Genomic DNA, 25,217 nt, shown 5'->3' on the forward strand with positions numbered 1-25,217 from the left:
GCACCCTGTCCTATCCTGTGCCACCCTCATTATCTCTGATATACTTGAGCCCATTGTTACCGTCACTGTGTCAATCCATCTCACTGAAGGTTTTTATCTCTTATGCTGACTTTCCACCTTTTCCAAACATGATGTCCTTTTCCAAGGACCAGCACCTTCTAACAACATTCCCAAAATATGTGCGATGAAGCTTCACCATCCCTGCCTCCAAAGACCACTCTGGCTGCACTTTCTCCAAGAAATAGCCATAGTGTATCTGGCACACTGGTGGCCTACGGGGTAGAGAGTTGCTGGGCTAACCTAAAGGTGATGCCTCTCTGACAGTTCAAATCCACCAGAGGCTACATAAAAGAAAGATAGGTAATCTCCTTCTGTGCATTTTATAGCCTCTGAAAACCCAACGGTGGATCAGCTATGTATCAATTCTGACTCAATGGCAATGTGTTTGAGCAATCTTAACCAATATAAATATGAGAGGGAGCTCTGCTGGAGAAGGAGAGGCAATCTCCTCCTGTACCAGTCAGATCTGATTTGACAGTACATACAACACAAAATAATAATAAAAAAAAGAAATATGAGGTATGACAAACATTGAGCAGGCAACATTACCATTACTTGCAAATGATGATTAGCTTATTTCAAATACCCAAAAGAAGCAACTGAAAAATTATGTCCTAAAGGAAACAAATCTATTCAAGTACCTATGTGTAAACATTACCATGTGCAAGTCTGTATCATTGGAGAAAAATTTCTATCCATAATAGAAACAAGGAAAAAACATGAAAATAATGGGCAAAAGTTATTATAAAACCTTCACAAAAAGGGCAGTTTCAAAACTCTGGACATGAAAGACTAAATGGCATTTCTTTCACTTGGATAAAAAGGCTTAAAGTTGTACAGCTGTCACATTTCCCTAATTAAGTAGATGCTAAACAAAAGAATCTTTCCAGTGACACTAAAGTTCATCTGAAAAAATAAAAGTACAAGCATGAAAAAGTTACTGCCTCTTTCAAAAAGAGAGAACTACATACTAGCCCTGTAGATATTAGTAACACTTAACACTAACAGAGCATCTCCCTTTATGTCAAGGAGTCATGGTGGTGCAATAGATGAACCAAAAGATTAGCAGGTTGAACTCACCACCTCTTTCATGGGACAAAGAAATCCTATGCAAACTCAAATGCACTGCTGTCAAGTCAGAACTCATAGCTGACTTTCACTGAGTTTCTGAGGCAATAAATTGTCTGGACAGATACTGTTCCCAAAGTGTCTCTGGTGGATTTGAACCACCAGAGTCACAGCCTTCCATTTAGGAGAACTCCCCTACAGACCACAAATCTGTCCAACAGAGTCACTTGGGTCACAATCAAATTGATGGCTGTGGGTTTGGGTAGTTTTGCTTCACAAATAGGTCAGGTGCTGATACACATCTTCTCATTTGCTCATTATAATCCAAATTAGGTATTATTACTCCAGTTTACAAAAACCAAGGCTTCAATAGACAAGTAACTTCCCCAGGGGCACAGAGCTAGTTAAGTGGTAGAATCAGGTAATTCAGATAATATTTCCCAGAGCGCTCCTGCACTGACAGATAATAGAAGAAAATCTGAGGAAAAATTTCAACTGTAAAATTAAAATATACTACTCAAATCAATGGAAAAAATTAAGAAGCCCCTCGGCTAGCCTGATCTGTATAGATCAAACATTTAAACCAAAAAAAAAAAAAGAGGAGGAAGAAAACATGAGATTAAAAAAAATGGTTTCCAATCTTGGGATGAATTAGGAGCTCTGGTAGTGCAGCCTGAGAAACAAATTGTGGCTTCTTGTGAGGATGATGGGCAATCTCCTACCAAGCAATTTACAGCCTCCCGATTTATCCAATGGGAGGTCAGCTTTGAGTCGGTTCAGACTCAACAGCAATGAATTATATTGGAAATGATAAGGCCTTTTAAGCAGGATACAGAAATTAGTAAAGCATCAAATGATCTTCTCAATTGCTTGCTGTGCATGTGAGAGCTGGACAATGACAAAGGATAACGTAAGAATTGATGCCTTTGAACTGTGGTGCTAGAAAAGAGCACTGACCATACCATGGACTGCCAAGAGAACAGGTGAGGGTGAAACCTGATTGCTTCTTGGAGGCAAGGATTTTGAAACTTTGTCTAACATACTATGGTCATGTAGTTAGGAGGGGCCAGTTCTTGGAGAACATCATGCTTAGAAGTGTAGAAGGTCAAAGTAACAGAGGAAGACCCTGAAAGAGGTAGAAGGTCAATGCAAGAGAGGAATCCTGAGATGGATTGACACAGTGACTGTGGCAATGTGGTCAAGTGTGTCAGAGATGGTGAGATCAGCTCTGGTAAGGATAATGGTCAAAGCCCTTGTTTATAGGGTTGCAATGAGTCATAGTCAACTCAATGGTACATAACATAAAAATATAAACTTCTGATATAAAAACTATCATAGGGTTGGGGAGATACAAAATGCTATAACCTAACAGAGCAAAACTTCCAAACAATTTCTAATAGGTCAGTAAGAAAAAGACCACATGAGAAAATAGTCCATCTCTAGCTAGTACTACTAGATGTTAGGAGCAGAATAGGAAAACAAATCACAGTTAAATATCTGAATAAAAAATACAATTTACTAAACTTAAAAAAGACTACAACTGAAAAATTAAAGAAAAAATAGCTAGAAGATATATGAAAGTGGTCGACCTAGCTCATAATAAAAGAATGCAAGTCAAAACCATGAAGTACTTCATTAGTTACTTTGGCAAAAACTAAACTGTCTGCATCTGAATCATTAAAAATGCAAGGAAATTTTATCATCGTTCAAGATTTTAAATGCACATAGCCTTTTAATGCATGAAATTAAGACATCCCAGTGCCAGGATTTGTTCTGTGAATATAGCACATAAGGATGCTCAAAAACCTAAAGGCCAACAGTAAGTTCTGGTTAAGTCAGTCCAATATAGCTGTAAGAAGGGAGCACTTGTGGTCTAGTGGGTAAGGAGTTTCACCGCCAACCCAAAGAAAGGCAGTTCAAGTCTATCAGCTACTCTGAGGGAGAAATATGGGCAATCTCCTTATGTTTGGTTTATAAGGTCTGAAAACCCACTGAAGGGTCAGCTATGAGTCGGTTCCAACTTAATGCCAAGAACTGAGAATAAGTGTTAAGTTCTACTTCTTACGCATAGTTATTAAAAATTATCTAAGATTTTTTTAAAGGCTAAAGATATAGAATTATGTAGGAAAGATAATTCTTATGGCACTCTAAAAATAATGAAAAGGAGAAATGTGTGTCTGTACAGAAAAATTCTGGGAAACTACTGAAAACTATTAATAGTGATTGTCTGCAGATAGGGTGAGACAGAGTTCTATTTTCATTATTTTATTTTTTTAACTGTCTGAATTTTTTTCTGACGGACACAGATAACTTTGACTTTTCCTTTTAATGAACTCAACAAAAGATCATCTAAACTAAGAACATACTGGGCAATAAAGACACAAACTGCAAGGAAGCTTTGTTGCAATTTTTCTTCCAAACATTTACTAAACACAAACACCGTTTTCTTCCTAATATACTGCAAGATTGTTTAGTTTCAAATTAGTAATTAGGACTATCAAGTGCTATAAAATTAAAAATTATTCTTCATGTCAATCTCAAATAGAAAATGTCATGCAATATATAAATCACTAGTAGACCTCTACAGTCAGCAAGTTTACTATATTTATTAAAGTTATGTAAATGGTTTGACAAAAGTGCACAACAGAATGACATCACTGGTTTTGTTATAATCACAGTGAATTACTAGAATGTAACAACATAGTCCTCTACCTGGAGGAATGCAAGATGGGATGATTATTATAAAGGACAGGTTAGGCCAGTCAGATTTTACTCCTCAACTATTTACCTCTGAAAAGATGGGTTAGGAAAACAGATTCTCCTCCCCCCTTTTTTTCTCCTCTCCCATTAAGAAGCAACACATACCAAAAATAAGCCATGCATAAGTTTTACAATACTTGATAAAAACAATACAAGACCTTGTTCCTTCCATAACTTGGAAAGAAAGCTTGCCTCTTCTCTCCTTAGTTTGCTGATTTGACCACTGTCAGAATTCCCCTAAATGAAATGTTGTTAACTTAGCAAAGATCACCCCTGAATACATATCAATATACACTCCCCATAGCCATCAAGTCATTGCCCCTTTCCCTACACATTAACACAAATGTACAAACTACAACCTAGGACTAGAGACCACATTTACATTAGTTTTCAAAATTAATGTCACCATTATCAAATAAATACAGCATTTACTTCAGATCCCCTATTTATGAAAGGAAATGCACACAACCCAGCCAGTCTGAATTTGGGCAAGGCTTCTAAGAAAGCATGGGGAAAAAAAAACCTAAAATGTGACATAGGAGTTTTCTACTTCTTTTAGAAGGCAGACACCCAGAGCAGAGCTGTGTTTTCAGAGTAGGATAACAAAAACGCAAAATTCTGTTTTCTTTAATCTACTTAAATACTGTATGATTTAGTTGTTTTGGCTGCATTAAGCAGAATGATTATGTGTACATTGATACATTCCTAACCTGAATAGGAACATTTATAATTTTAGAAAAAAAATTACCATAAAAGAAGTCTTTTATGGTTTTATCCATCCATGCACTAGTGGACTATGAGTTTAGTCCACTAACACATTGCCACTGAGTCAGCCAAATCAGAGCTGACCCTCTTATGGATATTTTTTGAGTCTGTAAATTGAACCAGAGATTTCCCATCTTTCTCTCTCAAAACAGCTGATGGATTCACACAAGAGAGATGCTGCCTTTGGGCTAGCAGGCCAACTGCCTACAGGCTATGCCACAAGAGGTCCTTAATGGACCACTGGCAACTTCTAAATGAGCCCTTCACTCAACATTCCACTCCATTCCGAACTCATCTTTTTACAGTGGACAAAGGTGACAGGGTTTTGTTAACCTAGGGATCTTAATTTTCAAAGTCACCTGCCAAATACAGAGTTGTATTAAGGAGCTATTGCTCCCAGATCACCGAGGGTTCTCACAATGACCAGTCTTATAACACTTACCCAGAATAAAGCAACACCAAAGTCTTCAAATGGTCTGCTTTTGGATTTGTTTGTTTAAAGTCCTCACAGAAAAGAACCTTGAAGCAGGGAGCTCTGGCAGCCTAAGATGCTGCAGTGCAATCCTGAAAGCACACAGTTCGAAGACTCTAGCTGCTCCACAGCAGAAAGATGGGCAAGCTTTTCACATGCAATTTACTGTCTCTAAAAACCCAGTGGAGGGTCAGCTAGGTCAGTTCTGACTCAAAAGTACACAAGAACAGAGAAATTAAGGGGAGAATGTTGTCAGTGGCAACTCTTGGGTGAAAAATATCTCCTTTCTTTAACCAACTAAGGAGACAGATTTGTTGCCCACCCCTTAAATAACTACCTTAACTCAAGAGTTCCATTTCATCAGCTCTATTTTTAAAGGAACAAATGAACCTTAGTTTCACATGGTTGGCAAATAAAAGCATCTATCCTGGACCCTCTAGTTCACCCAAATTTCTATTAATAGGACAAAGAAATTTTGATTAATTCATAATATTGTCAAGAGTTCCAGGAAGCTCTGGTGGTTTATGGTAGGGAGCTGCACTGCCAACTCAAAAGCACATGGTTCAATTCCACTAGCTGCTCTGTGGCAGAAAGATGAGCAATCTCTTCCCATGCAATTTACTGCCTCGGAAAACCCACTAGAGCTAAGAGTTGGTTTCAATTCAATGGCACATAATTTCATCCAGAATTACAATCCAAGATATAATTCTGCCAACACAAAAATAACAACAGTGGCTGGGGGGGGGGGGAAGAAAGAGTTGAGATACAGAATCATCTCCTTTATCACCTATTTATTTTCCTTTAAAAAATGAACTCAGGTTTAGCTAAACATATTTTAAAATAATCCTACCCCCCCCCAAAAAAAAAGTTAAAAAAAGGCATGTAAATCACTTGTTTCAAGAATGGTTTTATACAGATGTTTCACAATACATATTAGAATTTATTTCACAAGACGCCCTTAGCAATATGTACTACTATACTACAGGGGGGAAAAATGACCAGTTACCATTGCCACATAGTTTATTCCATTGCCTTCAAATTCAGTTCTTTCTCCAACTTGGTCAGCATTTCAATCAGCAGTTTTACTTTCTCCAGCATTCAATCCTCCCTTCCCAGAAACATGTCATTAAATTTTGATGTCTGAATGTGCACCTATAATCATTACCTTTATTTTATAAAAATGCATTTTAAATAGTGCTCTGTCCTGGGTCACAAAAGGAATGAAAAGTTTTAAAACATGCAACATTATTTAATCTTTTAAAGTTTGTTGTTTAAAAATCATACACATTAATAATGGGCACAGATTGAACGCCTCAGTTAAAAATAAGTGGGTCTTAAAAATCAGAAAAAATAAAAGATCTGATCTAAGCCATGGAAAAGGCATGACTCACTCACCTTGAGGAAGTATATTTTCTCTTTCAGGCCATGAGAGTTGCCAAAAGCAAGGTACAATATTTCCCTGGTTCATTCCAAGAGGATCAAGGCCAATAATTTCAAATAAGGGCTCATCCAAACATCTCCCATTTAAACCACTCTAAGTCTTCCTTGTAAAATCTCAAGTTAGGAAAATAGAATCTATTGCCATGGCAGAATGTAGCAGAGAAAATTCCTAACCCAAGGAGGAAGTTGCATGAAATATAATTACAGCGGTTATAAAAGTATATTGAATTGTTGGAGGGGAAGTTTTTAAAGCCTTCCATCTTCCATTCCCTCCTACTCTTCAAAGGATTTCATTTTGGAGGGTATAACTAGCTTATTTAAGGCCCTAGGTGCTGATTTTGGCTTGCTCATTATGTTATACTGATCCAACTGCAACCTTTTCTATTTCACAAAGTCATGTTCACATAAAATATTCATTGAAAACTTAGTTGTTTTTGTTTTTCCCTAGTTTATATCTGATGTTACAATATCATTATACTGCTTTTCATTAAAGAAAAAAGTTGCAGGTCTTCATTTACAGTACCATGCACTATGAGTAGCTAAGGCATTCATTTGGCACTAGAGAGAAATAATACAGATATAAGCGGACTTTACTTTCTTCTGCATTATCAACATCAATAGAAATAAGTGTGTACCCTTTACTTGAACTTCTGTGATGCTTAAAAAATAATCACAGAACACTGTTAGTCTGACAGCTAAAATGTTGTAGTTAAAACAAAACAAAAAACGATAAAGGCCTCTGTACAGCCTGCCGGAACAAGTAAACAACATTTTGTGGTTAAAAGCGTGCTGCTCTCAGACAGAACTATGTCAAAATGGAAGATCTGTCAAATTCATTTTCCTCATCAAAACCTTTATTTCCTATACCACACTAATTATTATTCTACTTCTGGACTATGCTTAAAAAAATATATGAAAATAAAATATTCCAGTTCCCTTTCACTTATCATAAACATCTTATTAAACAAACCAGTTGCCTTGGAGTCTATTCAGACTCATGGGGACCCCATGTGTTTCTGGGGGAAGCTGCACTTAGGGAGGCACTAAAAATGGCCTCTGGAAAAGGAGTTTAGAAATTTTACAAGATGACACACAAGAGGATAAGGGAAAGGTAAGGAGACAAAAAACAGGATACATAACTACTGGTGATTACACTGTGCATTCATAATGTTTACTTGTCTGGGAGCTGAGATTCAATGTAGACTGCTGCAATTTGGATAAACTATATTAAAACAGACTTCAAGGAATTTTAGAATTCAATCCTAAAGACCAAAAGTTCATCAATATTCTTTGAAAACTGGTTTAAGATTATTACTACTCTGAATATACCATCAGCATTATGTAATAATATCAAAATATTTACTTAACTTTATAAATTTATGGCCATTACTAAAATAGTAAATTTTTTTTCAGAGTAATCAACAGCATTTTTTTAATCCTCCTGTTACAATTTGTCATTTCACTTCACATAAAAAATGAAAGAGTGAAAAACTATAGGAATTTGGCATGTCCAGAACACTTGGATATCCCATTACTTTCAATGTTCCTTATAGACTTTTTCCTCCATTAAATCTTCTAGACTACATTGCATGAATAACAAGCTGACATAGGCTTTTAACAGAATATTTTTCCAGGTAGCTATTTAAAACAATTATCAACTTCCAATCATAAATTTCCCTTATCACATAAAATATTTTGCTCATCTCATTTGAAAAAAAAAAAAGAAAAACAAATAGTTAAGTGACCAACATCCAAACACCTTTAAGGTTATAGTTATACCAAAATAACGCTTCAGGTGTATTTGAAATCAATCAATTACCATGAGATGCAAGACCAAATATAGAACAAAGGGAGGATGAGTTAGAAGGAAGTATAGTAAAAAGAAAAGGAGAATTTATAAACACATAATTCTATTGTCTGTGATTAAAGTCCTTTACTTTTTAGCACCACATTAAACGATTTTACATATCCAGTCACTTAATGAAATCCAACAAACTCTTCCAGAGTTCTGGGGATCTGGTCTTGATAGTTAATGTCATTAGCCCGAACTGCTCGGGCAGCCAGGCACTTGAGACTCATCTTCATTTGAGTTTTAAGGAGTATTTCAGACACTCCAGTTGTACTTTTGTCTAGTGGAGTCTTATTCTGTTTGTTTGTCATGTCAGTGTGAGCGCCAGCTTCAACCAGACTAATGATGATAGAATGAAGGGTCAAAAAATCACTGATGGGCCTGTTGTACTGAACGATAATGTGAAGGGCGCTGTTCCCCTCGTTGTCCACAGCGTTCACTTCTGCACCACAGTCCAGCAGGAGCTTTGTGACCAGTGCATTTGGAAAGCTGCACACATCGTTAGTGTGGAAATCGTCAACTGGTGTATTTGAGTTGACAGCAAGATGCAGCAAGGTGAAGCCTTCCCGGGTTCTGGGATCCAGGTGAATCAGGTTGTAGATCTGCTTGTTAATTTTGCACTGATCTTCCTCACTGCACTGTGTTTTGGTGGAGATGCATACTAAGTACAGAAAAGTATAGAGATTACATTCATAATTGTCCATGGCATTGTGGACATCAGCATCTGAAATATTTTTTACTCTATTCATACTTTGTTCTATTTCTAAAACACTGCATCTCAGAACACATTCTATGTCTGGAGCCTTCACAGTCTCATTCAAGTGGATCATCTGTGAGAAAACTTGAGCAAATCGAAGGAGATCCTTGTGGGTATTCCTGTTACCTTTCTGCCTAAGGTGCAGAGCATGAAGCCACAACTTGATACACTGTTCAAATTCCATATTATCTGCATAGACAGCCCCCCTGTAAATGATGGGGTGAGACACATCAATATTGTCAGCACCTAAAATTCGTTCCCGAACTATAAGGCCTTCCATATGAAGAGCATCTCTGTCTTGTCGAATGGATTCCAGTTCCTGAGGATTTCTACATTCAGTTCTGTTCCCATAAGCATGGATTGGTGGTAGAACCTCTTTTTCAAGAACACTGTCACCATCCTGAAACCGCTCCAGCATGGCTAAATATAAATAGTGATATGTCTTCATGATGTCATAGTTCTCACGGTCATTTGCAAAGGAGGCACCCAAGAGTTCCAAAGCTTCAATCCGGCTTCTTCGGTCACAGTCAGCGTGAGAGAGCAACAGCTCAACAACATCAGCTTTACAGCTTTCGGCAGCTACTTTTAACGGAGTCATCCCATGGCCATTTACCACTATAGCGGCGCGCCATTTTATCAGCTCTTTCACAATATCTATATGCCCAGCTTCAGCTGCAAAGTGCAGTGCTGTGGCTCCACAATGTGCTCTCGCATTAGGGTCAGCACGCTGTTCTAGAAGGTAGCGGACCACATCAGTGTGCCCCTTATATGCAGCGATCATTAGGCAGGTGTTGTCATACTTGTTGGCAATGCTGATGTTGGCATTATTCTCAACCAAGTACTTAACAATGTCCAGTCTGCCATCAAAGCATGCTGCCCTCAGTGGAGTGGAGTTCGTTACTGTGGTATGGTTCACGTTGGCTCCGTGACTCACTAGAAGCTTAACAACTTCAAAATGTCCTGCTCCTGCTGCACACCAAAGAGCAGTGGCACCATCAATGACATACCTACACATGGAAAGAGAAAACAGTCAGAGAAAACAGAGGCTGCAGACATAGACACAAATTAAAAGATGTGTTTATTCACAATGTCTAAAGCCTTACTCTCCAAATATTCGTACAACAGTTCTGGTGAAAAACAAAAGCAGATCATTTCAGAAAAGAACTCTGCACAGAGTTCCTTAATCTTGTGCCTAGTATGAGCTCCAAAAATGGTAATTATTACAGCCACAAAGTTACTGCTCAAGTACATAAACCTAAGAAAAACTCTAAAGAATAATCAACTTTATATTAACAAAATCCATGGGTGTTTTATAAATTCTTTGCCACCAAGCTGATGACTTGTCTCTCAGGAGCACAGCATGAGATGCAGCATCCTAATGGCTCCCATGTGCCCCAACTCGGTCTAATAGTATTATTGTTGCCTCAATCCCTAACCTTAGTGCTGCGGTATTAGAAACTGTTTCAGAACAAACAATTTTAAGTGGATTTTTTTCCCCTTAAGATTACCTAAAATAATTAAAATGAACCACATACATAAAATGTTGGGCAAAGGAAGTCAAATAAAACTAGTGCATATTCTATTATTGCATGGATAGGCCTATCTGCCATGAGAAGTTAGACTACTACTCACTTTTTTCAGGTAGTGAATTAAATAAAAGCAGCATTGAGGGGGTCCTTACTAAGCAAATGTGTCTACTTTGTAGAATTATTACACACTTTTTATATTCTTATGTATATGTGTTATATTCTAAAACATTTAAATGTATATGTAAATATATGTGTATATCTGTGTGCTCCTCAAATCATTGGAGGGGAGAATACTAATAGCAGGAAAAGCCACATTTGGTAAACCTAGCAGGCATCTCCTTCCACATTCAGTCTGTGACTGGACCATGTGGTTTCAGGTACCATTTCCTTACCATCTGTCTAACATATTCAATGTGAACAACGTAATACACAAAATTGGGTTTTTTAAAATTTTTTTCTAATTATTCATTTCAATTAAAATTTACAGAGACTTTGGATTTTCATTCATTCACTGTTGCACAAAACTGAATTCTTAATAGAAGTCTATTGTCTCCCATCTCTTCACTTTAAAAGTTTCCCAAACTCATGACAGCCAGAATTATTTCTATTTAATATTCTGTACTAAGTTTTATATCAAAATATAAAAATTTTAACACTTCCTCAGTGCAAATTCCATTTTTATTATATTCTTGATATATAAGGAGATAGATATCCTTATATTCTTGACCATCAGTTGTAGAAACGGATTTTTAATGGTGCTATTTGACAGATGATATTGTAACTATTAAAGTAAGTACACTTAGGGAGGGAGAAAATAAGTATCTTTGGAAGTATTAAGGTAAAAGGTCAAGCAAAAGCAGTATTCACAAGAGCATTAAAATATATTTACCAAAAACCTCGTAGGTAAACTACTCACTAGACTGCAACCTTATAATACAGGTCTAATTCGAGTTCTAATCATTTGAAAAATAACCTCATTCCCTAATATAGCATTGTTAATAACAGTTAAGTCCCCCAAACAATATCACCTATCACTTCTGCTAAAAATAAAATACTCAACTTACAATAGTTCAAGCTATTACTTCATTAGTTCAAATAATGACACAAAATATATACAAACAAAAGCCTTTCAGAAACTGTAGTTCATCTAAGGGGAGAAGAAGGTACAAGAGAGCTTTCCTGGTGAACTGCTAAGCATTCTGTATCTTGATCTGGGTAGTGGCTACATGAGGTAGGTATTTAGCAAAAACTTCAGATATGTACATTATATGTAACTATACCTTTAAAAAGTTAAAATATCTTCTGATAATTCTTTTTTAAAAAATATTATTTAATTATTAACTTTTTTAAAAAACCTAGTGATTTCATTTAGAAAACTGCATGATATACCTGTGACAGTTTAGTGGTTACCTAAATTATACCTTCTGCAAACAATTCAATTAAAATTCACCTCATATTTCTACTGCCACAGTTGTATAAAAAGTTCAATTAAAAAAAGTCTACCGTTAGAAAAAAAATACCGCTTACAGCAGCATTAGATAGTATTAGTATGTAGTAATAAAACTGATGAATATGGGTGCAAGTTTTTTACACTGAAAACTTACAAAACACTCCTGATGTAAATTAATGAAGTCTGTAGAGAGTTGAGCGGCTAAGCCAGAGGCTGGATCTGCCAACAGCTCAGGGGGAAAAAGATGGGTACTCTCCTCTCCTGTCCTTTACAACCTCGGGAAACCCACTGGAGGGTCAGCTATGAGTCTGTTTTAACTCCACAGTAATCAGTTTTTAATTTAATAAATAGAGAAATATTCTACATTCATGGATGGGAAGATTCAATGTAGCTAAGATGTCAACTTTCCCTAATGAACCATAGACACAGTACAATCAAACTTCAATTCCCCCTGGCTTTAGATGTATGTGCACACACAAACTGAAAATCAGAAAGATTCTCCATAAATAGTACAGGAGCAACAAGGGAAATTAACCTTGACTCCTACTTCACATTATGCACAAAATTAGACAAGCAGCTTATTATACCTACATCTGAAAAGGAGAACCATAAAACTGTTTAGAAAAACACCCACAGACTATCTTCATGGCCTATGGGCTGACAGGCACACAGCACATAAGGGAAGGAAAACTTGATTTATCGAACCTTTCTAATATTTGCTAGGCTGCTAACCAAAAAGCTAAAACCCACTCAATGGTTCTGCAGGAAAACGACCATGTGACTTGCTTCCATAAAGATTATGATCAAGAAAGTCCTGTCAAACAGTTCTAAGTTGGTCAGACGTGATCACTACAAGATATGAAATTAAATGGAAGACACCTAACAATAGCATTTATTTAAAAAACAAACAAAGAAACAGTAAGACTGGCAACTCAACCATTAGGAGAAGACATTTATATGAATGCTATTTATATAAAATATAAAAAGCAAATAATTCAATTTAAAAACAGGTGAAAAGATTGAGCAGGTATGTCACAAGATGTTCATATGTCCAAGAAACACATGAAAAGATCCTCAATATAGTTACTCACCAGGGAATGTAAATTAGGTTAAAATCAGGAATTATTAATACTTATCATGACAGCTAAAATCAGCAAGGCTGTAATGACAACACTAAGTGCTTGTGAGGACACAGAGTAACAGAAACTCTCATTGGACACTGCTGATAGATATATAATTTGGTACCACCACTTTGGAAAACTGTTTGCCAGTACATACTAAAATTAAGCATACAGTTACTAAGTCCTCGATTGAATAAAATGTGAAGCATTTAACCACCAGTCAAAATGTCAGTAGTTCAAACTCCCCAAAGGTTGCCTCAAAAGACAGGTCCAACAATCATCTTCCAAAAAGTTACATCCCTGAAAATTCTATGGTACAAGTCTACTCTGTGCATACAGGTCACGATGGATGAAAAAGACATGTAGGCAACTAGCAATAAACAGCCCTATGACCCAGAAAGTCCATTCATGTGGTACATACACAAGAGAAATGAACAGATGTCCACTAAGACTGTTCACAACAGCTTCATTCCTATCAAACACTGGATGCAATAAAATATTAATCAACAGGAGAATGAATAAAATAGTCATACAATGAAATATTACACAGCATTTTTTTTCTTAAATTCATGGATAAATACACATGTATGTTACATGGAAAAAAAATAAAGATACAAGTTCTGAATTTCATTTCCATAAAGTTAAACTATAGATAACACTAATATTTGCTGATAAAAAGAATAATTATCTCTGATAATGGGAAGAAATAACTGGGAAGGGGACCCAGAGGAAGAGAGGGGCACAAGTAAAAATTTTAAAATGATAAAAATGTTTTATATCTTTATTTAGGACATAATTACTTGGATATAAATATACATTAAAAATCACCAAAGTATATACTTTAAGCATTTTACTAAGTATGCTATAACTTAATTCAAAATAATAATTATAAGAGATAATAATTTTAAAGAAAAATAAATATATTCTATCAAGTACTTTCAATATATAAGTATTATACTAAGTGTTTAATATCTCATTTAATTATTTTAATAACCTCCTCTTAAGAAATAAAAGTTGCAACTGGAAAATTTACTGTCAAGGACCTCTCTAAAGAGCTAAAGAAAACAATGTCAGTTTAAAGACTAAGTGGGTCCTTATCCAAACCATGATATTTTCAATTACTTCCTATGCAGCTGAAAGCTGGACGATGAATAAGAAAAACTGATGCCTTTGAATTGCAGTAATAGAGAACACTGAATATCCCACACACTGCCAAATTAACAAGTCTGTCTTGGAGGAAGTGTAACCAGGCTGCTCCTTAGAAGGAAGGATAGTCAAACTTCACCTCACATGCTTTGGTCATGTTGTCACAAAGAGGTCAGCAAAACAGAGAAAGACCCTCAACAACATGGATTGATATGACTATAATAACTTGCTTGAGCATCTCAGAGATTTTGAGGATGGCACAGGGTAGGGCAAGGTTCAGGTCTATTGTTCACAAGGTGGCTAAAGGTTGGATATCAAGGTGTCTACTGGATGACATCTAACAACAACAATCACCCTTTAAGGTAGCTTTAGTGGCCTAGTGAGTATGGATTTGTGCTGCTCACCCAAAGACAGGTAGTTTGAGTCTACCAGCTGCTTGCTCCAAGGGAGAAAAATGGGCATTCTTCTCCGGTACAATTTACAAGTTCTGAAAATCCACTGGTGGATCAGCCAGAAGTCAGTTCCAATTCCACACAGAGTTAGTGACTCATGCTGTGGGGATCATGACACCAAAGAAAGTTAGATGGTGGCTGGCTGCTAACCAAAGGTGGCGGCAGTTTGAACCTATCCACCAGCAGCTCCAGAGGAGAAAGATGAGGCACTCTCCTCTCAGAACTGTTGTTGTTAAGAGCCGCTGAGTCGTAGACAACTCATAGCGATCCTATGAACAAAAGTCCTGGACACCTGTATAACTTTCTTCCTTTCTCCAGGTTCATAGGGTTTCCAGAGGCAGGCTATTATGGTAGTGATGCCACTCCTGCTTCCAAGCTTGTTTTAGTAAGGGAGCGCCACCAAACACTGTCCACTGTGGGTAACCCTTCTCACATTTGATACATCAGTGTCACAGTGTTCAGCTTTACAGCAACCACGAGTTACCTCTGTATAGCAAGTGGACAGACACATCAGGGTTATATAACCTAGAAGAATGTTTCACCAAAAACAATTAAAGGCAGGCCTGAGGGCCACAGAGACGAGTCACCAAGGCACCTTTGGCTTGGGAGCAAGGCTTTCTGTCTGCTAGGCCAACTGCTCTCTCTCTATGCTGTTGTTGTTAAGTGCCATCAAGTCATAAGCAACTCATAGTGACCCTATGAATGAAAGTCCTAGATACCTGTATAACGTTCCATCCTTTCTCCTGGTTGGAAATTCCAGGACAGGCTACCATCAGTGTGAACTGACTAAAAGGTTTTTTTAATAATCCTATGAGATAGGTGCTGTTACTGTACTTCTTTTACAGACTTATAAAAGGTTTATTTGAGACTGAAAATATAATAGTGCTCTGAAAACCGTACAATGTATCAAATAAAAAGAAATGTTACAGTGTCCAAACATTTGTTGACCATTAATGTAATTTAGAGAAAAGAATACATAGTACATAGTTTTACTTGGAAAATTAGTTACCTTGTTTCTTTGCACTATTTTTTTAAAATATACTTAAGAATATGAATGGAAACTAAACTCTAGAAATGTTAACTCTCACAAGAATCCTACAAGTATTAGCCCATTTAAAGACAGAAAACATGAGATGAAAAGTAAAACCTACCAGCATTTATAATGTAAATATAAAAAGTAAACAGCAAATATTTTTCAGTTGGTTTTTAAAACAGAAACTAACTGCTTTTTGATGTAATCAAGTAATTTCTTTTTTATAGCCCCAAGTAGCTAGCAATAGAGCAATGCAACTGGAACTTCAAAAGTTTAAATTGCCTAGTGGAGGAAGATTCATCAACAATCTATGTTATGCAGATGACACAACCCTGCTTGCTGAAACTGAGGGACCTGAAGGGCTTGATGTAGAAGATCAAGGACTGCAGCATTCAGTATGGACTGAGGCTCAATATCAAGAAGACAAAGATTCTCACCACTGGGCCAACTGCCAGCATCAGGATGGATGGTGAAGAGATTGAGAATGTTCACAGCTTTAGTTTGCTTGGCTCCACAGTCAACACTCTTGGCACCAGCTGCCAGGAAATTAAAAGACATATTGCAATGGGAAAGTCTGCTGTTAGGGACCTCTTCAAAGTACTGAAGAGCAATGGTGTCACTGTGGAGACTAAGGTGCACCTGCCATGGGCCATGGTCTTTGCAATCTCTTGCTATGCATCAGAAAGCTGGACAATGACTAGAGAGGATAGAAGAATTTATGCCTTTGAGCTGTGGTGTTGGAGAAGAGTATTGAATATACCATGGACTGCTAAGAAAACGAACACGTTCATCCTGGAGAGGGTTAAACCAGGCTGCCCCTTGGAGGCAAGGATTCTGAAGCTTCATCTAACATACTTTGGACATGCTACAAGGAGGGACCAGTCCTTGGAGAGGGGCATCATGCTTGGGAGGGTGGAGGGACAGTGCAGGAAAGGAAGACACTCTATGAGGTGGATTGATTCAGTGACTGGGGTAATCAGGGTGGGTGTGTCGGAGACAGTGAGACTGATGTAGGACAGAGCAGGGGTTAGGGTTGTTGTACACAGGGTCGCTATGAGTAGCAGGCAACTCAACGGCACATAGCAACAAATAATATTTTTATTTAGCCAATTAAATCTTAAAAAAGTATTTCATGACAAAACATTACAAGATAAAGATGCCCTTTAACCACTTCAATTCAATGTTGTATTAGAACTCTTGGAGCATAAGAGTTGGGTTGGGGGGGGCGGAAGAGGTTTGGCAGCATAGTCCATAGTGAGTTGTGCTGCTAACCCAAAAAGGTAGTCCCTCTCTTGACAATTTGAATCCACCAGCAAGAGGCCATGGAACTAGGGACATCACAGCCAATGTCAGATGGCTCTTGGCTCTGAGCAGAGAATACCAAAAGAATGTCTGTGTTTCATTGACTATAAGAAAGCATGTGACTGTGTTGTTGTGTACCATGAAGTCGAATCTGACCCATAGCTGATCCTCCAGCAAGTTTTCAGAGGCAGTTAATCGCACAGGAGGAGAAAGCCCATCCTTCTTCCACGGAGCAGCTGGTAGATTCTAATCATGCGCCTTAGGGATGGCAGCACAGCTTCTTGCCAGTGGGCCACTAGGGCTTGAGAAGAACAGGAATTCCAGGATACCTGACTGTGTTCAGGTGAAACCTATACTCAGACCAGGAGGCAATCGTCAAAACAGAACAAGAAACACTGCATGGTTCAAAAACAGAAAAAGGTTGTGTCAGGCATGTGTCCTATCCCCATACCTTTGCAATCTGTATGCAAAACAGATTATTCGGGGAGCTAGGCTTTATGAAGAAAACTGTGGAATCAGAATTGGAGAAGACTCATCAACAGCCTGCATTATGCAGATAGCACAACTTTGCTTGCTGAAAATGAGGAGAGTGTGAAGTGTTTGCTGCAGAAGGTCAAGAACTACAATCTCCACTATATATTAAAGCTCAACATCAAGAAAACAAAGATTCTCACCATTGGGCCAATTGACAGCACCATGAAAGGAGGAGAAGAGATTCTGAGATTGTTAACAATTTCAGCTTGCTCAGTTCCACAATCAACACTCTTGGCACCAGCACTCAGGAAATCAAAAGACAAATTGCACTGTGAAAATCTGCTGTCAGAGACCTCTCCAGAGTGCTAAAGAGCAACAATGTCAGTCTGAAGACCAAGGTGCACCTGATCCAGGGCATGGTCTTTGCAATTACTTCCTATACATCAGAGATCTAAACAATGACTAAGGTGACAGAAGAAGGATCAACGCCTTTGAGCTGTGTTACTGGAGAAGAGTGTTGAACATTCCATGGAATGACTGCCAAGAAAACAAGCAGGTTTGTTCTGGAGAGGGTGAAATGAAGTTGTTCCTTAAAGGTAAGGATTCTGAAGCTCCATCTTACATACTTTGGGCATGTTGTCAACCGTGACCAATCCTTGGAGAAAGACATCATGCTTGGAAGGGTGTAAGAGAGGAAGGAAGAGCCTAGATGAGACAGATAAACACAGTAACTAGGATAATGGGGTGAGATGTGTCAGAGACAGTTGAGACTGGCTCAGGATAGGTCAGAGTTCAGATCTAGTGTGCATAGAGTCTCTATGAATTGCAAACAATTTGACAGCACATAACAACAACATTTTGGGCATGTCACTAGGAGGCAGTCCTTAGAGAAGGACATAATGCCTGGAAAGGTAGAGGGTCAGCAAAAAAGGAAGATACTCAATGAGATGGACTGACACAGTGACTGTAACAATGGGCTTGATTGCACTACAACAAAATAAAGGTAAACAACCCAATTGAAAAATGGGCACAGGATATGAACAGACAATTCACCAAAAACGACATTCAGATGGCCAACAAATGCATAAATAAGTGTTCAAAATCTCTAGCTCTAAGAGAGATGCAAATCAAAACAACTATGAAATATCATCTCACCCCAGTAAGAATAGCAAAATTTAAGAGAATAGCAAACATCAAATGCTGGTGAGGTTGTGGAGAAACTGGAACCCTTATTCACTGTTGGTGGAAATGTAAAATGGTGCAAGCACTCTTGAAGGTAGTATGGCACTTTCTCAAAAAGTTGGAAATAGAAATATCATTTGACCCAGCAAATCCACTACTGGGAATATAACTTAAAGAAACCAGAACTGCCACCCAAACAGATACATGCACACCCATGTTTATTGCGGCTTTGTTCACAACAGCAAAGAGATGGAAACAACCCAAGTGCCCATCAACAAATGCATGAATAGAGAAGCGCTGGTATATTCACACAATGGAATACTATGCAGTACTGAAAAACAAGGAACTCATGAAATATACAAAATGGATGTCCCTGAAGGACATTTTGCTGAGTGAAATATCTCAGTCACAAAAGGACAAATACTACACAATGCTATTGTTATGAAACAGGACTGATATGGGGGTTGGGAGGGAACTAAGAAAAAAGGGGATAAATAATGTACAGTGCATTGAAACAGATGAGGAAAAGAACTGCTTAATAGGAATAAATGATTGGATATTGTTTGCATGACCACAGTCCAGAACAATAGCTGCAGAGTAGATTGGGGGGGAGGGGAGGAGATTGTACAACAGTGAAAGAATTTTTTTCAAAGAGAAAAGTGATAATAGGGGGGTGGGGTGGGCAGGGAGGAAAATGTGCAACAATTGATGAATGGAAATCCAAGTTCTCTATAAACTTCCATTAAAATCTGAAGGGAAAAAACCCAACAGGCACAGATCATGGGGTTGTACAATCTGATGGGGGGGGTTTGAGGGAAGAATCTGTTCTCGAAAACAATGTATTTGAATTTTGTAAATAAACTAGTATAACAACAAAAAAAAACCCCAACAGGCTTGATTTCTTCACTGTTCACAGGGACACTATGAATTATAGTGAACTTGAAGGCATCTAACAACTACAACATACATAGAAAATTTTGAAGAGTCCGTAAGAAATCATCTACAGTTAATAAAGGGATTTTTAGGAAAGTCAGCAATGATAAATTTGAAAGAAATTTTCATTTATAATAGTATCTAAGAAAATAAGACTACTGCCATTGTTGTGTGCTGTTGAGTTGGAATCAATCCATAGCTAAAGCTCCAGCCGATTTTCAGAGGCTGTAAATCACATGAGAGGAAATTGCCCATCTTTCTCCAAAGGAACAACTGATGGAGACAGAGCACATGCCTTTGCATTGGCAGCACAACTCCTTAACACCAGGCAACCAGAGTGCCCAAGAGAATAAATTAATTAGGAATAAACCAAAGCAGGGATGTGAAAGACTTATAGAATAAAAATTAAAAACACTACATTAAAGAAATAAATGGAGTAATGTTCCATGTTAATGAACTGGAAAACTTAATTTGTTAATATGTTAATCCTATCCAAAGTGACCGCTTTTCATCCATCAATTTGCCATACTGTGGTAGCTTTCATATCACTGTGATGCTGGAAACAATGCCACTAGTATTTCAAATACCAACAGGATCACACATGGTGGACAGGTTACAACAGGGCTTCTTGACAAGGGCAGAGTAAGAAACTGAATTGGCCATCCACTTCTGAAACAACAGGCCCTAGAAAACCCTAACAATAGCACTGGCACACTGTTATAGTGCCAGAAGATGAGGCCCTAGGGTTGTAAGGCACTGAAAATGAGACTGGGAAGCGTGAGGATGGAGTGAAGGTTTCACCCAGTAAAAGATCTTCATTTGCTGATGTGGCCAGACTCAAAATGAGGAGAAAAAGCTGCAAACATCCACTGAAGAATGGAATGTACACAGTACGGAAAACTGGAAGTTGTCAAAAATGAAGTCCATCAAGATTGGGATCCTAAGCACCAGTGAGCTGAAATGGTCTCCCATTTTACCTCTTGTTGTGTAGCTGGAATCGAGTCATACCTAACTCTCCAGTAAGCATATTGGGCTGGAAATCTCAAAGAAGATGAGACTGCCAATTTTTCTCCCAAGGAGCCACTAGTCAATTCAAATTGCCAAGAGAGCTTTGGCCATTGAGTTAGCAGCACAATTCACGGGAGAACTGGAGTTCCCTGGAGATGGACTGCTTGCTATTGGCCATTTTTAATCATATGATCTATTATGTCAAAAAGAACAAACAAAAGAGTAACAGTGTTGCGTTCATTGAGTCAAAAAAAAAGAAGAGTATTTTAAGAAGTATCCATCCTAGAGCCCTATAACTCCAGGTGCTGGCTCCTCCCTTCCTCTTTCCATCATCTTTCTGTATCACCACAATGCTGTGTACAGAACATCAACAATGCTGAGAAGAGGCAAACACCAGGTTCTTAGCAGGATGTGCTTCAAAGTCATAGTTCCTAACAGTGATGATGAAGCATGGCTACACTGGTGAATTTAAAATCATCAATGATCACTGAGTGGGGAAAATTGCTGTCAATCTCACAGGACGGTTAAACAAGTGTGGCGTTATCAGTCCCAGATTTGACATGCAACTTAAAGATCTAGTAAAGTGGCAGAATAATCTGCTCCCGTCCTTTCAGTCTGGTTTCATTGGACTGAAAACCTCAGCTGGCATCATGGACCATGAGAAAGCAAGATGAAAACACACAAGAGGAAAAATCCTGGGATTCTTTTTCTAGGGATGTAATACACAGTGCAAATAAAATGCCTTAACGGACTCTTTAAAAAAAAAAAAAGGAAGAAGTATCCTAAAGCATAGCGTTGTCAGTGATAGGATAATATTATACGCATAAAAGGAAGATCTATTAATAAAACTATTACTCAAATATATGCACCAACCACTAAAGTCAAAGATGAAAAAAGTTGAGGATGTCCACAGACTTTTGCAATCAAAACTCTTGGTATCAGCAAACAGGAAATAAAAAGATGAATTAATGGCACTGGGAAAGTCTGCTGTCAGAGATCTCTCCAAATGTTGCTGAAGAGCAACATTCTCAGTCTGGAGACTAAGGTGTGCCTGATCCAGGCCAAGATATTAGCAATTACTAGCATCAGAAAGCTGGACAACAACTACGAATGATAGAAGAAGACTATGCTTTTGAGCTGTGGTGCTGGAGAAGAGTATTGAATATCTATATCATAGACTGCTAGGAGAACAAACAAGTTCACCCTCGAGAGGGTAAGATCAGGTTGCTCCTTGGAGGCAAGCACAGATTCTGAAGCTTCATCTGACATGCTTTGGACATGTTGCAATGTAAGACCAGTTCAATCACGCTTGGGAGGGTGGAGTGACAGTGCAAGAGAGGAAGACCTTTGATGAGATGGACTGATTCAATGACTGGGGTACAAGGGGTGATTCAATGACTGGGGTACAAGGGGTATGTGTGTCAGAGACAATAAGATTGGCACAGGACAGCACAGGTTTTAGGGCTGTTGTACATAGGGTCTCTATGAGTCACAGGCAACTCAATGGCACATAACAACAACAACAGACTTTTGCAATCGAAAATGATCAAACATATAATCAAGCTACACTAATAATTATTGTTGACTACAATGTATAAGTTAGAAACAAAGAAGAATAACTGTGACTGGTAGCTGGGAAAAACGGCTATTGTGACAAAAATAAGGCTAGATATTGCATGACAGAATTTTGTACAATGAATGATGTATTTATTGCAAATATAATTTTTTAAAAACATCAACTATGACTATACACATGGACCTTACCTGATGGAAAACACAAGTATCAAACTGACTAAATCTATGGAAAGAGACAGTGGAGAAGCTCAACATTAGCAATCAAAACAAGGCTAAGAGCCAACAGTGGAACCAAACACCAATTATGAAGCTGAAGAAAATGAAAACAAGTCCATGAGAACCAAAATACGGCCTTAAATTTATCCCATCTGAATTTAAAAAATCTTATCAACAACAGACTGATGAACTGAAGACTAATGGCCAAAGGCTAGACAAGTTGTGGGATAACATCAAGTACATCATCTATAAACAAAGAAAAAGGTCATTAAAAGGAAAAGAAAGAAACATAAAAATGTATGTCAGAAAAGACAATGACATACTTGTTCTTTAACGCAGGAAAGCCAAAGCAAAAGAAATGATGAAATAAGAAAACTAAAGATTTTAAAGGATAACTTGAGAAGACAAAGTAAAAGCATTACAGTAAAATGTGCAAAGACGTGAAATTAGAAAATTAAAAAGGAAGAATACTCTCAGCATTTAAATTGAAAAAACAACCCAAATTCAAGCCCTGCGTTGCAATGCTCAAGAATTCTATGGGCAAAACATTGAATGATGCAGGAAGCATCAAAAGATGGAAGGAATACACAACAGTCACTAAACCAAAGAGAATTGGTTATGCCAAACTATTTCAGGGACTAGCACAAGATCAAGAATAATGGTATTGAAGGAAGACATCCAAGCTGTACTAAAGTACCGGCAAAAAAATAAGGGCCCTGTAATTGATGCTATATCAACTGAGATGTTTCAACAAGCAGCCTTGGATATGATCACTAGTCTACACCAAGAAATTGAGAAGACAGTTACCCGATCACTGACTAAAGAGACTGATCTATATTTGTATTTGTTCCAAAACAAAAGGTGATAAAACAGAGTAAAAAATTACAGGCCACTGTCACTAATATCACACACAAATGAAATCTACTCAAGAACAGCTGGTCCAATATATGGATAGGGAACTGCCAGAAATAAAAGCTGGATTTGGAAGAAGCTATGGATCGGGGATATCACTGCTAACTGTCAGATGGATTTGGACTAAAAGCAAATATCAGAAGAATATTTACTTGTGTTTTATTGACTATGCAAAGTCATTTAACTGTGTAGATCATAAAAAATTATGGATAACACTGAGAATAGGAATCCCAGAAAATGCACTGCAATTCCAGAGGTGAGCGGTTCGAATCCACCAGATGCTCTGTTGGAGAAGGAGGGACAATCTCCTCCCGTACAGTCAGATCTGATTTGATGGTACACACACACACAGTGATTTAAAAAAAAAAAAAGAATCCCAGAATACTTAATTATGTTCAAGTGAAATCTGGACATAGACTCAAGAAAAAGCTGGGCCAATGCACAGCTTGATCTTCTTGTTCAAGTAGAGCAAGGAAATACTGCACAGTTTAAAATTAAGAAAGGTACTGTGTCAGGGTTATGTCCTTTCTCCACGCCTATTAAAATTGCATGCTGAGCAAATCATTCAAGAAACTGGACTATATCATTAAAATTGTGGCATCAGGATTGGAGAAAGACTCCTCAATCTACATTATGAAGATGACATCATCTTGATTGCAGAAAGTAAAAAAGACTTGAAGCACTTACTGAAGAAGATCAAAGACTTGTCTTTATATGGGTAATATGTTAGCATCAAGAAAAGGAAAATCCTCATCACTGGACCAAAAGGCAGTACCATCACAGAGAAAATACTGAAGTTATCAACGGTTTCATTTTACTTGGATCCACAATCAACACTGGATGGCAGCAACAGTCAAGAAATCAAGACATGATGCACTAGGAAAATCTGCTGTCAAGTAACATCTTTAAAATGCTAAAGAACAAGGAAGTCCATTTAAAAACTAAGATACATTTGCCCGGTGGTTGTTGTGTGCCACTGAGTCAGAACCAACCCATAGCTGACCCTCCAGCAGGTTTTCACACAGAAGACGACTGCCCATTCTTTTCTTGCCGAGCAGCTGGTTGCCTCACACTACCTTTGGGATTGCAGTGCAGCTTCTTTTCCACTAGGCCACCAGAGCGCCCAGTAGGCTGTGATACTATCTATTGCTTCATATGGGTGTTAAAGTTGGACAAACAATAAGGAAAATTAAAGAATCATCAATGCTTTCAAATTATGGTGTTTGTGAAGAGTATAGACCATGTCATGAACTTCTAAAAAGACAAACCAATCTGCTTTGAATGAAGTGCAACTAAGGTGTTCCTTCAATGCAAAGGTTCTCTTTAGAGGTGAAACTTCATCTCACATACTTTGGGGCATCTGGTCAAGAGGCAGCAGTTCTTGGAAAAGGATCATACTGGAAAAAGTAAAGAGTCTTTAAGAGAAAACCCCTCTCTAAGACAGAGTGACATCAGACAAGAGCCACAGACAGGCAAGGGAGTAGAGAGGAAGCTCCCACCCACTTGCTTTATGTGTGGATCAGAAGGACACTTGACCAAGGGTGGCCCACATCAGGTCCATGTGGTTGACAGGACTGACAGGCCCCAGCTCCCAGCTGGAAACAAAGGAGGATGCTTCAATGATTTAGATCCTCCCAGAAGAACTGTGGGTGAGCATTAACATTACTGGTAAGTATATTCATTTTCTCCTGGACACAAAAGCCTACTATTTGG

The 25,217-nt window shown here is 37.9% G+C and overlaps 1 protein-coding gene across 1 annotated transcript in view; it reads right to left on the minus strand.

The window, feature by feature from the left end:
• Positions 1 to 8,483: 8,483 nt before the first annotated feature.
• Positions 8,484 to 25,217, minus strand: part of FEM1B (fem-1 homolog b (C. elegans)) — a 27,517-nt gene continuing 10,783 nt past the window's right edge. The window contains exon 2 of the mRNA XM_006888358.1: positions 8,484 to 10,178. Coding sequence (XP_006888420.1) covers positions 8,543 to 10,178 — 1,636 coding nt within the window. The 3' untranslated portion in view covers positions 8,484 to 8,542. The remainder of the gene's footprint in view (positions 10,179 to 25,217) is intronic.

Source organism: Elephantulus edwardii, unplaced genomic scaffold (genome assembly GCF_000299155.1).
Source record: "Elephantulus edwardii isolate Elephantulus edwardi_28Jun2011 unplaced genomic scaffold, EleEdw1.0 scaffold00066, whole genome shotgun sequence".
Taxonomy (NCBI): domain Eukaryota; kingdom Metazoa; phylum Chordata; class Mammalia; order Macroscelidea; family Macroscelididae; genus Elephantulus; species Elephantulus edwardii.